Below are 13,760 nucleotides of genomic sequence, written 5' to 3' on the forward strand. Positions count from 1 at the left end.
TAGCTTCATCAGTGCACACAATTACGGAGGCTGTTTTGAGAGACTACTCTTAACAGGCATCATAGCACACTCTAAAAACAGTAGCACCCTTTGACACTAATTTTGTCATAACAGTAATCGTTTGTAGCTTTACCTAATTATCAATGTTTCTCAATGGGCCGATTTTGTATTCTTGTCTGTGGTTTTATGTGAAAAAAGTAAATGAGAGGTAATCGATTTCTCTACCCCACTAGGTACAGGGGCCACAAATGGCAAGTGTGTACTTCGTGGACTACGGGGACTACGGCATGATGCAACCGTCGGAGCTGCAGCCCCTGTGGCAACGTTTCAGGCACCTGCCAGTGCAGGCCATCCAGGCATCCCTCGCAGGTATGTGTACTGTTGGCCAAGCTCTCACTGTGATGTCAAACCTGCACGCTTTTTTTCTGACATTGTTACCCAAGAAAGAAAAGGAATTGGCGGAAACATTTCTTGTCTCAGCTCGATGCTTTATGACCCAGCTGTACAAATCAGATGCTTTAAGAAAACGAAATGGTGCATGTCTGCCAAGTGCTGGTGGCCATGAGCATGCCTTATTTGCAGATCAATTGCATACAGTCAAATGCCTCTACAATGAACGCTTCAACAACAAAATGGCCTGTATAACGAATATCCCGTCTATAGTGAGAGCATCGCGGTATGCTACCTTTTACAGTGAATTGCACTGTATAATAAGGTATCTTGAAAGTCCTGAGCACTTTGTTTTAAAGGCGTTCAACTGTACTTGAATCTAAGCTGACCCTTTAATTTCGTATACAGTAGAACCTCGCTGATACGTTTCCAAAAAAAGACGAAAAATAAACGTATCATTCAGGAGAACGTATGATCTGAATCAAATAAAAATTGAGGCTGACAAGCCCATATTGAGGTGCATGGGCGAAAAACATTTCTCAAAAAACATAGTGGGACTTTTTGATTTTGGAACTTCTGGCAGCTCACTGGCAGCCAGCTAGCTACGGTCCTGACAGGAAACAACGTTGTGTTCACGTGTGTTGAAATCCCGAGACAACCCAAAGATCGCAAAATTGAACGTGGGGACAACCAGCGTAAATGTAAATAAACGCTACTGCCATGGCAGCAAACGAAACTTTGCACCGCGTGAGTGTCAGTTCTTTCTGCATTGCCGCTTGGAAATATGGGGCTAGGTTTGCCAAAGAGCAGAAGTGATATTCTCAAGCATACGCACTTAAGGTACAATCACGTATGTTCCCAAGATTACACGCGACTTGCCCTGTCCGTGAAGAAAACTGCCGCGCTGCTAACGGCTTAACAAGCTCAGCTCTGCGCTGTGCATGTAACAATCGCGGTACAACACGATGCGAAATCTCGTGAAAGTGATAGCGTCCCCAAAAGTGACAGCTGCACGCGACTATCGCGTGCTGCGTCGCACACATGTGCTGATAGTTTGCGTTCTGTCTTAACTTGAGACGTGCGGCGGTATGTTCGCCGCCACTCGTAATCGCACCATCTCGCACGGGGAAACAGTCTTTAGAAGACGTCGGCCTTAATGGCAACCGAAAGTGAAGTCCCCAAGCGCCCACATTGCGATTGTCTGAGCCCTCACAAAGATGGCGGCGACCACGCATTGTCTCTTTTTGGTGTCTGATAGCCAGAAACCTTCCAGATGTATACCTGAACAAATTTGTCCTGGCAGATTCTGCCCACCCGCGGATAAGCAGAACTGTCCAGCCAGAGCAAAACGAACGCCGAGTGAAAGTGTGCCACGCCATGGGTGGAGCAACCCAATAATGCGCTTAAGGAGAAGAGTGTGGAGGAAATGACATCTTATCGGCCATGTCCACTGGGCACAATGGCAGCGTTGCTGCGGTTACGTGACACGTCGTGTGCCTTTTCTTAGGTCTCATACCGAAATGTGGCGGACTGGAAAATCAACAGCATCCTTTTTTTGTGCTGCATTGTTAGCTCCGCGTGTTCTCCCGGCTGTTGTTGTAGTCATGGGGTCTGAACAGAAGTGCGTGGATTGAGTGCGTATCTACATACCATGCTATGAATGGAGGATTTGCAGTGCTCTGCAAAATCGTGCTAAGTGCTACAGAAATGACATTTTTTTTTAAAGCCATCTGAAGATTTTGACGGCCAGAGCGGCCACCTGCCTTCGGGTCGGTGTGTAGTTGACAGAGAACTGAGGCAATGGCTGAGGGGGGGTGATCGAGCAATTCGGAGAAGACACGGAGGGGACGATCAAGTAATTCAGAGAAGACGCGGAAGGGACAATTGAGTAAAGCAGAGAAGGCACGGAGGGGGAAATTATGCACTGCGGGGAAGTCGCCGTTGCCGTGCTGTGGCAGTCTGCCACTTATTGCTTCACGAAGTACACGGGAGGGCCCTTTTTTGCACACCTGAATGAGAGTTTCTGGCTGCGGAATGTATCATACGACCGCAGTTTCCCGCAGTGCTGAATGCTGCTGCCGAATAATCGTACTTTCCAGGAATGTATTAACCAGAACGTATTACACATAGCTCTATTGGGTTCTTTTTAGTTTTTGCGATTGCGAGCATAGGAGCCAGGATACTGTATTACTCTTTTAAAACAAAAAGTATTTGCCTGGGTTCTAGTTAATACGGCATGACCATAAAATTACTGATCCCACAAAATTCTCCTCGTGTCTTGGTAACAACTGCTGTAACCCACAGGCACATAGTATATTGCCAGAGGCTTGGGAAGCACACGCAAGTGCCATTATTGTGTTGACACACTTCAATCACCATTTCTACTAGTAATAAGCAGATTGTGCATCATTTTTTTGCTGTAAAGCCTCTGTTCTACACTTCTTTAGTTTTTTTATTGCCGTTGCAATACATTTATTTATAACGGGTAGGTTTGTTATTACTTCTATTATAAGAACCCGCTAATATGTGGCAAAGACATCTCGCTCAGTGGTTTTCCCAATATCTGTGCTCTTCTGTATTGTGTACATTAAAATCTGTGGGCTCTTCACCTTTTGGAAAAATGTCTCCAAAGATTCGAGATATGTAATGTTACCATACTAGGTGTTCATAAGGATAGCCCACATGTAGCTGGTGAAGATAAGGAGCATCTCAGCTGCTATGACTAGCCTTATACACTCACTTTCCTATTGCCCCTTTCTCTAGACATACGGCGAGCTCACCTTAGACTCGCTCTGTGTTAGAGCTCCGTGGTATATGTTGCAAACGTATGTGGCTTTACTAAGGTTGCAGACATGCTGACGCCTGCTCTGAACGTTGCTTCAAATCTCCTCTCTCTTCTGTTTTAAAGAGCTCATGTCACATGTCAGAGAAATTCCAGTGTCAGTGTCGACGGCTGTGAGCGAAAAATTGTGATGAGTGCAAAGAATAAAAATCGGGGGTTCGGGCCGGAAACGAACCCAGGTCTTCTGTGTGGGTAATTGATTGTCATCATCAGCCACAACATCAAGAAAACATGCAGCTGCATAGGTGTGCGTATTGCCTATGAATGCGTAGTGGGTAGTTCTCTAATTCGCACAATGATCAATTATGGCGTAGTCAGCACATCACAACTGTACTTGCAGTAGGCATTCTGAAAAAGTTTATAATGGCCAATGTTACACACTCAGACATTCCTTTCTTCACAGCACGGTTGAAGTGTCCACTGAAAGTGAAGCTTGGCAAGTGAATGAGAAGGTGATGCGAAAGGGGCCTGATTGCACTATACTGTATTTTCTCTTGCCCCTCCTAGGTGTGGAACCTGTGCAGAATGACTGGAATCCATTGGACTGCATCAACTTCCGAAACATCGTAAAGGACAGGCTGTTTGTGGCACGCATTGTGGCCAAGAAGCCGGACACCAAGACGGGCGTTGCGGGTGCCCAGCATCTTGTGGTACGTCTCGTCGACACCTCCACCGAAGACGACGTCCACATCGATCAGCTGCTTGCCGAGCGCAGCATCGTGCGGCTTGTCTCAACCTGATGCGTTGACCATGCAGTAAACTGTCCGCATCAAACGCTCTCCTCCCGCTCCCCCTGTCTTCATTAATTGTCGTGCCTTACTTTTTTCTTCGCACAATTTTTCTCTTATACCATCGTTACTCCGCGACAATTCTTTTTGCTCCCCCTTTGTGAACCTGCGGAAAGGGGCAATGAATGTGTGTGCCTACGTTTTCTGTTGTGTGTTTCTACTACTGGCTAACTTATTGCTTGCAAGTTGCAGGGACGTCGGTAGAGACGAGATTGCCTTCCGCTATTTCTTTGTAACTCATCAGGGGTTGTTCGAAATAACGTTTTACCTCGACTCCTCCACTTTGGTTTCATTCACTTGTATTCATTGTGACCTCTGCCTGCAGGCTGCTGAATAGATGCCTTGGTTTACTCATTTTCACCTCATTTGTAGGAGCGACTTTGAGGAGGTAGGCCGTGGATGCTGCGCTCAAAAATGTGTATGCAAGGTTACATTCCCGCTGATTTTTTTTCTTTTGTGTGGCATTTTAAGTGGATGCAATGTCATTTGACGCACTTTGCTCTTTTAGACGTCATGCCAAATTTTGCGAACGATAGATCTTGTATTGGCTCATTTAGTGATTGCTAATTTGATGTTTTTTTTTATTAAATTATGTTCTGGTTGATCTTTTACTTTAACGAACATCTGAAGAAATTGTGTGCAGTGAGAGAATTGTCTAGTGTAGACTATGCGTGCATTGCTAACTATGCACTAAATTCCCCCTTTGATTGCAGTGTGTGTGTATGCATATTATGCAAATATGTCACGTTTGAATGCATACACATGCTTGCATGGTGCCGTTGGCACAGGTGTGCATTTTTGGGATTCAAGGCCTCGTAATGCTCAAGATCTCTCTGCCTTATGGTGACCTCTCATAGGAGTTGGTGTGCTGTGACATGGCCAAAACAATCTAGCTGTGCTTGTTTAACAATTTTAGTGGTAGCAATGTTTTCTGTCGTTATCGAATAATGGGAAATAAATCTCGGCACAGAAGGATGGTGGAGTGACACAGCGGCAGCTAAATATTGATTTCCTACATGTACGTGTGTACATGTTCAGTTGTCAGTAAGCCCGCTCGTTTTATTTGTTTTACCATGTATTGTAGTAGGGAAAAGCTCAACTTTTCTATCTTCTGTGCAATAGCAATAATACTGTGATCTATTAAGGAACAAGCTTTGCTTTGAGAACACTAAATGTGCAGCATCATTTATAAGATTGGAAACATATGGGGGGTGATGGAAGCTGGCGTGTGCACTGGGTACCCTGTAAAGCAACTTGATGTTCAGTGTGAGTTAAATATGCACAATGCTGTATGACTCGTTAATCTCTATTTTGCATGTACGTTAACGTTGCTTGGAACTAAGAGTGCTAGCATGTTTGTTTTGTTTCTCCCCATATGTGTGCAATATGTTGAATAATGGAGAACTTGTATTGGTTGTCATACTTGTTCAATAGTCTTATCCACTCTCCTCTAAGCTGTCCCTAAGGTACCACATAGGTTTGCTATTATATTATCCCTGCTTGGGTGTTGTGATCTCTTCAGCATTTGTTTTTTGTTTTTTTTTGTAGCGATGAGGCTGCTTTTGTTTGTGTTGTTCATGCTTTGAAAAATATTTGATGTAGTGTAATATTTTATTTGAACCTAATTGTCCGTTTGCTTTTGTTTTTTTTAGAACAATTTTATAGCCTTCTTCAGTACTCATACTATATCGTTTTTCATGTTGTGTCTCTAGAATATAGTAATGGGACAACATAGGTAGTTGAGTACTGTCGGCATAGCAATTATTAACTGTTATTTTGCAGGAATCTTGGTTATATATATTTCACTATTATATATGTTACTTTATTGTGGCCACAAATAAGGCTTCATTGTGGCAAGCCCCACATTTTGCAACAGCATTGAACGATACTTGTTACAGCTCTGTATTTAATAGTGAAGTCTTGGTTAACATTTGAACTTGTGTGGCGCAAGTAATGACAGTGCTTTGCAGCTTATGGGGGTCATGTTAAAACTGAGCACAAGTTGTTTCTCGGTATACCAGCTCTAGGAACTAAAGCAAAGGTCCATGTATGCGTGATATGATGCTTTTTTCGTTTTTAATTAGCGTAACAAGTGTGTTCCTAAGTCACTTATAAAAGAGCTCTGTGTGTTGTCAGAGGCAAATATTAACTCATCCCTTTTGCTACTCTTGAGTGCCTGGCATCAACATTTAGCTTGTATCATTGATGATTAGGTTGCAATATCAACATTTGTCCTTTATTTTTCTCAGTGCAGAATCTACTGCTGCTTTCATGTTTAATGTTGTAAGAAAGCAGATGTTGGTGCCAAGTATTCCTTTTTCAGATTAGTTCCTAGAAGCTCCTTTGCACCCATGCATGAGTTCTACGTGTTGACGTGTGTGTAGGTGCCGGGAGAATATGCCAAACAGCAGGAAAAGGAATGTTACTCTGAGATCTGTACGTCCACGTTGCTTGCGTTTTTTCTACAATAAACCTGCATTCCAAATTTTGAGTGTGTGTTGAATTTCTTACCCAGCTTGGAAACAGCTAGCTGAACTATTTTGTGGCTTGGGCCGGCAACATAAATTGAACTTGCAGCCAATCACAACACCATGCATGTTTGGAAGGAATTGCTTTTTAAATGCGTAGTACTTTGGGGGCACGGCTTGTCCATCCACTGTCTCATGTTGCATGGTAACGCAGTGGTCAATACAGGCCTAAAACAAGGCTAATAATGCGCAAAAGCAGGCCAAATTAACTAACAAGGTCTAAAATAATATAAACTGCAGAAATAGCCCAGAATTAACCGCAACAATTAACCTAAAATCGCGAGAAACGCGTCTGGAACATCAGGCTGATGCCCGCGCCGCGCAAGAGAGGTCGCCATCACCTCGGCAAGCGCGCGATTGCCAATGGAACTGCCGTGTTGTCCCTCGCTACGCACTTCCTCAGGTTTCACGGTAGTGGAGCTGCATTAAGCGCAGGATTTAGAACTACACCAAGACCTACACAAGAACAACATTAGCGCGGGATTTAGAACTACACCCAAGGCTACATTTTTCCGCGCATCGACATAAGGTGCGTACTTTCGATTGCGCGCATTACAAGCGAGCCTATATATACTACTACTAAGCCCGAGCGCACTCATACAGCGCCCGTCAACAACATTCCTTAGCTTCAAACTCTTTAAAACGCGCTACGCTTCCGCTGTAGCTGCAGCAGCTACCGAGGTCCGAGCGTCAAGCCGGCGTGGGCGCGTGCGTGCGCTTGCCATCTTTTTTTTGGGCTCACATTTGTCTTAGTTTAACGCGATCGCTTTGAGCAGCCGCGTGGCGCGTTTTAGCATGCCGAGCGAGCTATTGTTTTTTGAGTCACTGCAGCTTTACGAGGATCTCTATTCGCGCTATTTGCATTTACACTGCGGAAGAACACAACCACACAACCGTGGCGGCGGAAGAGTGCGGCGTAGAGACGTTGTTCGGTCCAGGGGGAATGGCCAGCCGACACATATGTAGCAAAAACATAGCCACTGCTACCAATTTCTTGTTCTCCATGTGCTCTGGTGAAGCGCTCGCTTAACGATGCATTTTTCGATCCCGGATACGCAAGAACTCAAAGACGAGAGCGGATCTACATACGTCGTGAGTAAAATGATTGCGATCCGAACAGCCTTGTGGGGAGAACCCCGCTGTGTCAAGTTGAGCAGCATCGCGCAGATCATGGCATGGTTGGAGTTCGCTCGCAAAAATCTTGCTTGGTGATCGGTTTTCCGACTACATGCCGTCGCTCGATTTTCGAGCGGCACCAAACACGTGCATCTGATGGTGGCTGAAGTTCAGTCAACTCGCATGTGTTTCGTAATAGCGTGGTAGTTTTGGAGGGACAGCGATTGAAAGTTTTTCTCAAACTTCAGCCGTTCTTTTTTTGCCCCACTACACATCGCAGCATTTCGATAGCGTGTGTATCGTTGAGAAGTCCAGGGTCGTTCTTCCTCGCTTGTTCGGAGCCATCTCGAGCTTGCAATATCGAAAGTAGTATTTAAAGTAGGGCGCCGCTCCCGTTCCCCCGTTTAATGCGCTGCCAGACTGTTGCGGTTTCAAAATCGAGAACACCGATTAATATAGGCAACGCCTCGAGTTGTGTAACTTGCTGCGTCATCTGTGATGAAGCGTTGAAAAGGTGGTGAAACGGTCTCCGTTAACGCCCCGAGTTATCTTGTATTTATTTCGGCGATCTTATCTTTTGATGACGTGATGTGAAACGAAGTAAATCTCAAGGAGAGAGAAAGCCCGACGCGTTTTGTCTTTTTACGTGGCTCCTTACGAGAAAGCGTGCATATGACCACCAAAATGACTATTACTTTAAATGGAAATAACGTGTGAACGTGGAATTAAACAACATTATCAAGCAAAGCTGACAACTCCGTACAATAATTTATATTCAATGTACGTACGTCCATTGCAGTAGACTGCTTGGGAACGACAATGTATAACATGGTGGCTAGTTGCCATTTATTCAAAACAGTAACACGTGCAGCCTTAATTAACACTACTTCACACTTTGTGAAAAATTTCTCAGAACCAATCGGTATGCATTACATTGTTTCAAAGTGCAGCAAATACATATTGTAATATACCTGTTTGATATGTACGCAAATGTTTCATCTTTGTATAGTTTAATGGTAGTCGTTGCTGCTAGCTGGTGCGCCCTACAAAATGCATTCAGTATACTAGATTCTGCTTTAGTCTTGGTCTTGTGAGCAATACAATTGTATTGCCTGAAACTGTTAATGTAAACCATGTGATATAAACCAAAGTAGGGCACCTGAAAGGCATTCTGATACAAACAGTGTGAAAATTGGACAGATATTAACCCGTTACAGGCCCTGGTCATGCGTTTCTGGTTAAAACAGCTAAGGGTCTCCTTTTCTCAAACTGCCAAGGACGAGCTGGCTTCGTTTTGGTGCCTTGCCCTGCTATCATAGGTGACAGCACACGTCCCTTGTTAAACAGCAAAAGGAGGAGTGCAGGAATGGAAACATGTTGACAAAATGGGGCCTCAATGAAAAAAATTTGGCCATATTTTGTCATAATTTGGGTTAACAGGGTGGCATGGAAGAGTTTTAGGGAATGTATAGCACAGGTGCTGTTAAAGGTTCAAATTTCAAACTTGTATAGCGCTCTTGTCTAAGGGATCTGTGACAGGGTCATTAGCACCTTTATGTACAGCCTTTTGAAAAAGTATGTGGGGGCCTCTACACATTCATACATGTTCAGCTACACACACACATTTTACACTTTGTGGTGTGGCTTCTACGATAATCGAGGAATCCGGATGGCTATATAAGATTTTCTTTAATTCCCAGGGGCGTTGTAAATTATGGCATGCAATGAAAATTTCTCTAAATAGCCTCTCATTGGCCTGGAGATCTCAGACAAAACCTGTGTACTTTTGACAAATACTGGGGCTGTGCTTGGCGTTTGTTAAGGTAACTCTGATGTGGTGCTTTATCCTGCAGGCATACAACATACATGTGAATGGTGCTTTTCACTGTGCCGTTCGCTACAAGCAGCTTCATAGTTTGCACGATCAGGTGAGCCACTTCATTGCCAGGATCGTTCACTTGTTGCGTTCATCTGGGAACTGGCAGTTCAGTAGTGGGCTACACACTAATAATTCCACAGTAGATGCTTGACTGTTAAGTGCTATCATATCTGTGGAGGCTAAGTTGCTGTAGTATACTGAATAGGAGCACATAATCGTAGGTTTAATTCTGAAAAATAATGAACTATCAAATTTTCAAATGTTTCTGTGCTCTGTTTGACAGTCATACTAGAAAAAGACAGTTATTGACAATAATTCATATCAGAGGCATGCTATCAAAGCTAGTGATGTATTGTTAAAATCGAATGGGAATTGAGACAGGCAATGCAGTGCTTTTTTGCAGTGCCCGTCATACAATGCTTTTTTTTTTTTGTAGTGCCCACACTTTGCTAGTGCAAGCCTACAAAAATATGCGATGTTGCAATTTTTAAACAAAAATTGTTTTTGTAGTAATTTTTCACGCTTGTAACAGTTTTCTATTCGTCCAGTGTGATTCATTTCACATTTGGTACAAGAAATTTTCTCAGTAGATGAAGCAAATGAGTTGAAATACTTGATATAAAAGCCAGACTTACTGCTTCTTTTGAGCATTTGCAGCAATCCATTTCATTTTCATGATCATACTCTCCATTATTTGCACAGGTGCTCTTGTATTGCCAATATCACTATGGTTGCTGTGGCAGATGAGAAAAGAATGGAAAAAAAAAAATGTTGCAACGCGTTGCCTTTGGTTGCTCTCTCCTGGTCAGATGTTGGGATATAAGTTGCAACTGAATCACTTAACATTGCTGCACTTTGTTGAGTGTTTGTTATTGAACATGTTGTGGAAGAGTGGTTTTAAAAATGTGTTTTTTCAGCTGAAAAAGGTGTTTGGATCAGCGGCACTTCCTCCATTTCCACCGAAGAAGCTGCTCCCATTGACACCAACGCAAACTGAAGAACGACGAGGATTCCTTGAAAAGTACATCCAGCTAGGTGTGTCTGCAAATCAGCCATGGTTTATGGATGTATAGGAATTTTGTGCAAGTAACATGTATTGGGCAAGACACAGACAATGTAGTTGTCTTGTGCATGTATGTGTTGCCTACCTTCATATGCATGCGGGCAGATGTCATGCACTGCGCGTGCGCCATTTCACTTACCGCTTCCACGTGGAGCAGCATGGTGTGTCTGCCACCAGGGAAACCTCTCCATGTTTGCTCTGTCCCAAACGTGTGGTCGCCAGTAATGTGACAGGGAATGCTGACCTCATGCGTAAGCAATGATTAATGTGTAACAAGTAACCTTCCTGTTGTGCATTGTATCAGTTGAATGCTTGTATGTGGGTGAGGCATGCGTATGCAATTAAATTAAAACCTACAATTAAACTTATGCTTACGCTTCACTTACACAACTCCCAAAGGAGATTCTGAATGTTCTTTTTTTAGCTCCTAGCCAATCCTGATAAGTTCATATGCATTTACACGTCACATCAATTTATTTTACGTTTGGGTTGGCCATTTCTTAAATGCATTTGCTTTTGCTATTTGTAATGCTGTATTGTGTACCGGAGATTACATTCCCATGGCAAGTAGTAATGTGAGCTTAATAACTGCCATTCCTGTTTTTTTGTCAGACGCTCTGTTGAGAAAAGTGTTCGCGAGGGGTGATGGATAGCCGGTAGTCAACAGCGGAAGAACCTGCTTAACGGCTGTTTCGTCTCTGCAGCCAGCCAAGATGCTCGTGTGTCATCTGACGAGGCTTTCACGGGTTTCCTGCTGTCTGCTCAGCAGGAGACCATGGGTGCCCCTCCCAAGGAGGTTGACTTTGACGTGTTTCTAATGAACTGGCAGAAGGTCACAGTCTCTGTACTCTCCACAGACCCCACTGATGTAATCATGGATGTAAGTTTATTTATTTATTTAATTATTTCAGCATACTGTTGGCCGTCACGTTGTTACAGGGGTGGGTCACAGAAAAAATATCAGTACATATCACTCGTACAACATTATATATAATACATAATCCAACCTCTGTTTGCAAGTACAGTACAGAAATTCATATGGTACATGAGTGCAATTAGTACGTATTTTTTTACATAATTCAACAGCAATTCAATCGCTACGGTATTTGATGTGGTACATCAAACTTTAGATAACACAACACAAGCACAGAGAAATAAAAAGATCAACCTTGTGAACCAGACTGCAAAAAAGATTCCTTGAACCCTTTCTCAAAATTTTCTGGTGAGCTACTACGGAGTAGTGATAATGGCAATGAATTTCATTGTTGAGTTGTCCTTGGAAAAAATGAGTTTGCATACATATTAATGTTCTGTAGAGGTGTGTGTTCATTAATTCCTCAGAGAATTCTTCCTTGGAACAGTGTTAAGTATTGTTTTATATGTTTAGTTTATTTTTTGACAATGAGAAAAAGAATTTTAGCCCAGCCAGCCGTCAATGTTCTGCTAATGTGAGAGGTTCTCATAGATGTAACATTTCTGTTACCGATTCAAAATTTTGAGGAGTATTTTGAAAGAATGAAGTCTCACAGCAGTGGCTTCTATGGGCCTATGTGTCTGTATGCCAACACTTGTGCTCTGCTACACGACTGCAGTTGGCCAGGAAAGTTTATGGGACGAGCTGGGTTCCTACAAAGCCCAGGCACAAGGCCCCAAATTCATAGTTTTCGTTTATAGTCGTGTCTGCAACCTACTCAGTGATCCATAAAAATTATAAGTGCCATCCTTAACAGAACAGAAATTCCAATTTTTAAAAATTAAATTGGTGGCCCTGTAAACATGGGCAACCAACTGTACCCACCGGATGTCTCCTCAAACCTCGCGTCACTGGCATATGACATTAACAGTTATAATAAAGAATTAAAATCTAATAATGCTGTTATTATAATGCTTATTTCCATTGAAGTTCAATATTGGAGGCAGTACATTGTCGCAGCCGTAATATCATAGAGACACACCACCACGCCGGTTCGAAAGGGAACGAAAATCTGTTTTAAAGGTGCACCGTATCGGAAAATAACGCAAGCCATATTCAATTAGGAAGCAAGTGAACTAGAGTAAGACAACCACGTTCACATGATTGGGCAATGCCATCCCCATAAAATTAGGAATGACAGCACATTTGATGGCAGTACTGACGTCACTGTTTGTGCCTTGAATGTGCCTCTTTCAAGTATTTTAGTGCGTCATTGTGAACTTGAGCACGCCTGGCTGTCAGCCAGAAGGCCCCTAGAGGCCATGAATGTTCTGAACAAACCAACTATAATACACAGTTATGCCATGCGTACAAACTTCTATAGACTGAAGAGGGATAACAATGCCATCAGTAAAAGAAGGAAAATGTAATGCATCCATGTAGTTTCTGGCAGTTCTCGCAGCATGCTAGCATGGACAGATATGCAACCAAAATATTGGAAATGGTGCTGATCATTTTAAAATGCTCATGTTTCCTTTTTTTTATCTGCTTCAACTGTAGTGTTTGTTGTGTAGTAAGAAAATGTTGTTGTTTGTGTTAGTCACATTTTTCTTTCTGTACCACTCAGGCTTGCTGAAATATAGTAATTGACAGTTAGACATACTTTAGCTCAGGTCACCTTATTTGCTTGCTTCCGATCTTTCTGTCAATTTTTCTGTGCTTTCTGTGTCTGCAGACTTTGAGCTTCATTCATGTCTCACTTGGAACGAACTAACAGACAGTAGAATTAGAACCAAGAAGAGATATAAGAGAATTTGATCACAGTAGCTTCATTATATCATTTGATAGCGTTACCTCAGTTACAGGGTCTTTTCACTTCTTGTGTTCCCACTGCAGGCTGTGGCAAGGGAGATTGGATTGCCTCAAGACCTCATATGCTACTTTGCTTTGTTTTTAGTAAAAAGGGTGGATGCGGACATAATCAGTAAGTTTGAACTTTGTCTACGTTCACGACCTTCCTTTTCAACAGCTGTGTAACTTTTCTTGAGAAGAGCATGTGCGGGAAGGCAGGCTGTTACATAAAGGTTTCATTTAGGGGTGTGCGAATACTCGAATATTCGAATACGAATCGAATAAAAGCCCTGCGAAGTTTGATTCGCGAATCGAATATCTACTATTCGATTTTACGAATATCGAAACTTGGTAAAACAGTGGGACGACCCGCATTTTACGACGAATTGG

At 42.9% G+C, this 13,760-nt stretch overlaps 2 protein-coding genes across 3 annotated transcripts in view; both read left to right on the forward strand.

Annotated features, from left to right (window-relative positions):
* LOC119383393 (tudor domain-containing protein 7) overlaps window positions 1–6,511 on the forward strand; it is a 71,060-nt gene extending 64,549 nt beyond the window's left edge. For both annotated transcript variants that reach the window (XM_049412494.1, XM_049412495.1), the window contains exons 23-24: window positions 234–369; window positions 3,740–6,511. In XM_049412494.1, the coding sequence (XP_049268451.1) occupies window positions 234–369; window positions 3,740–3,972 (369 nt within the window). In that variant the 3' untranslated portion in view covers window positions 3,973–6,511. The remainder of the gene's footprint in view (window positions 1–233; window positions 370–3,739) is intronic.
* A 955-nt stretch (window positions 6,512–7,466) lies between these two features.
* The window catches only part of LOC119383395 (sorting nexin-17), a 36,286-nt gene continuing 29,992 nt past the window's right edge, over window positions 7,467–13,760 (forward strand). Inside the window, exons 1-5 of the mRNA XM_037651498.2 lie at window positions 7,467–7,640; window positions 9,518–9,592; window positions 10,461–10,578; window positions 11,311–11,486; window positions 13,416–13,503. Coding sequence (XP_037507426.1) covers window positions 7,581–7,640; window positions 9,518–9,592; window positions 10,461–10,578; window positions 11,311–11,486; window positions 13,416–13,503 — 517 coding nt within the window. The 5' untranslated portion in view covers window positions 7,467–7,580. The remainder of the gene's footprint in view (window positions 7,641–9,517; window positions 9,593–10,460; window positions 10,579–11,310; window positions 11,487–13,415; window positions 13,504–13,760) is intronic.

This window comes from Rhipicephalus sanguineus, chromosome 2 (genome assembly GCF_013339695.2).
Source record: "Rhipicephalus sanguineus isolate Rsan-2018 chromosome 2, BIME_Rsan_1.4, whole genome shotgun sequence".
NCBI classification, from domain to species: domain Eukaryota; kingdom Metazoa; phylum Arthropoda; class Arachnida; order Ixodida; family Ixodidae; genus Rhipicephalus; species Rhipicephalus sanguineus.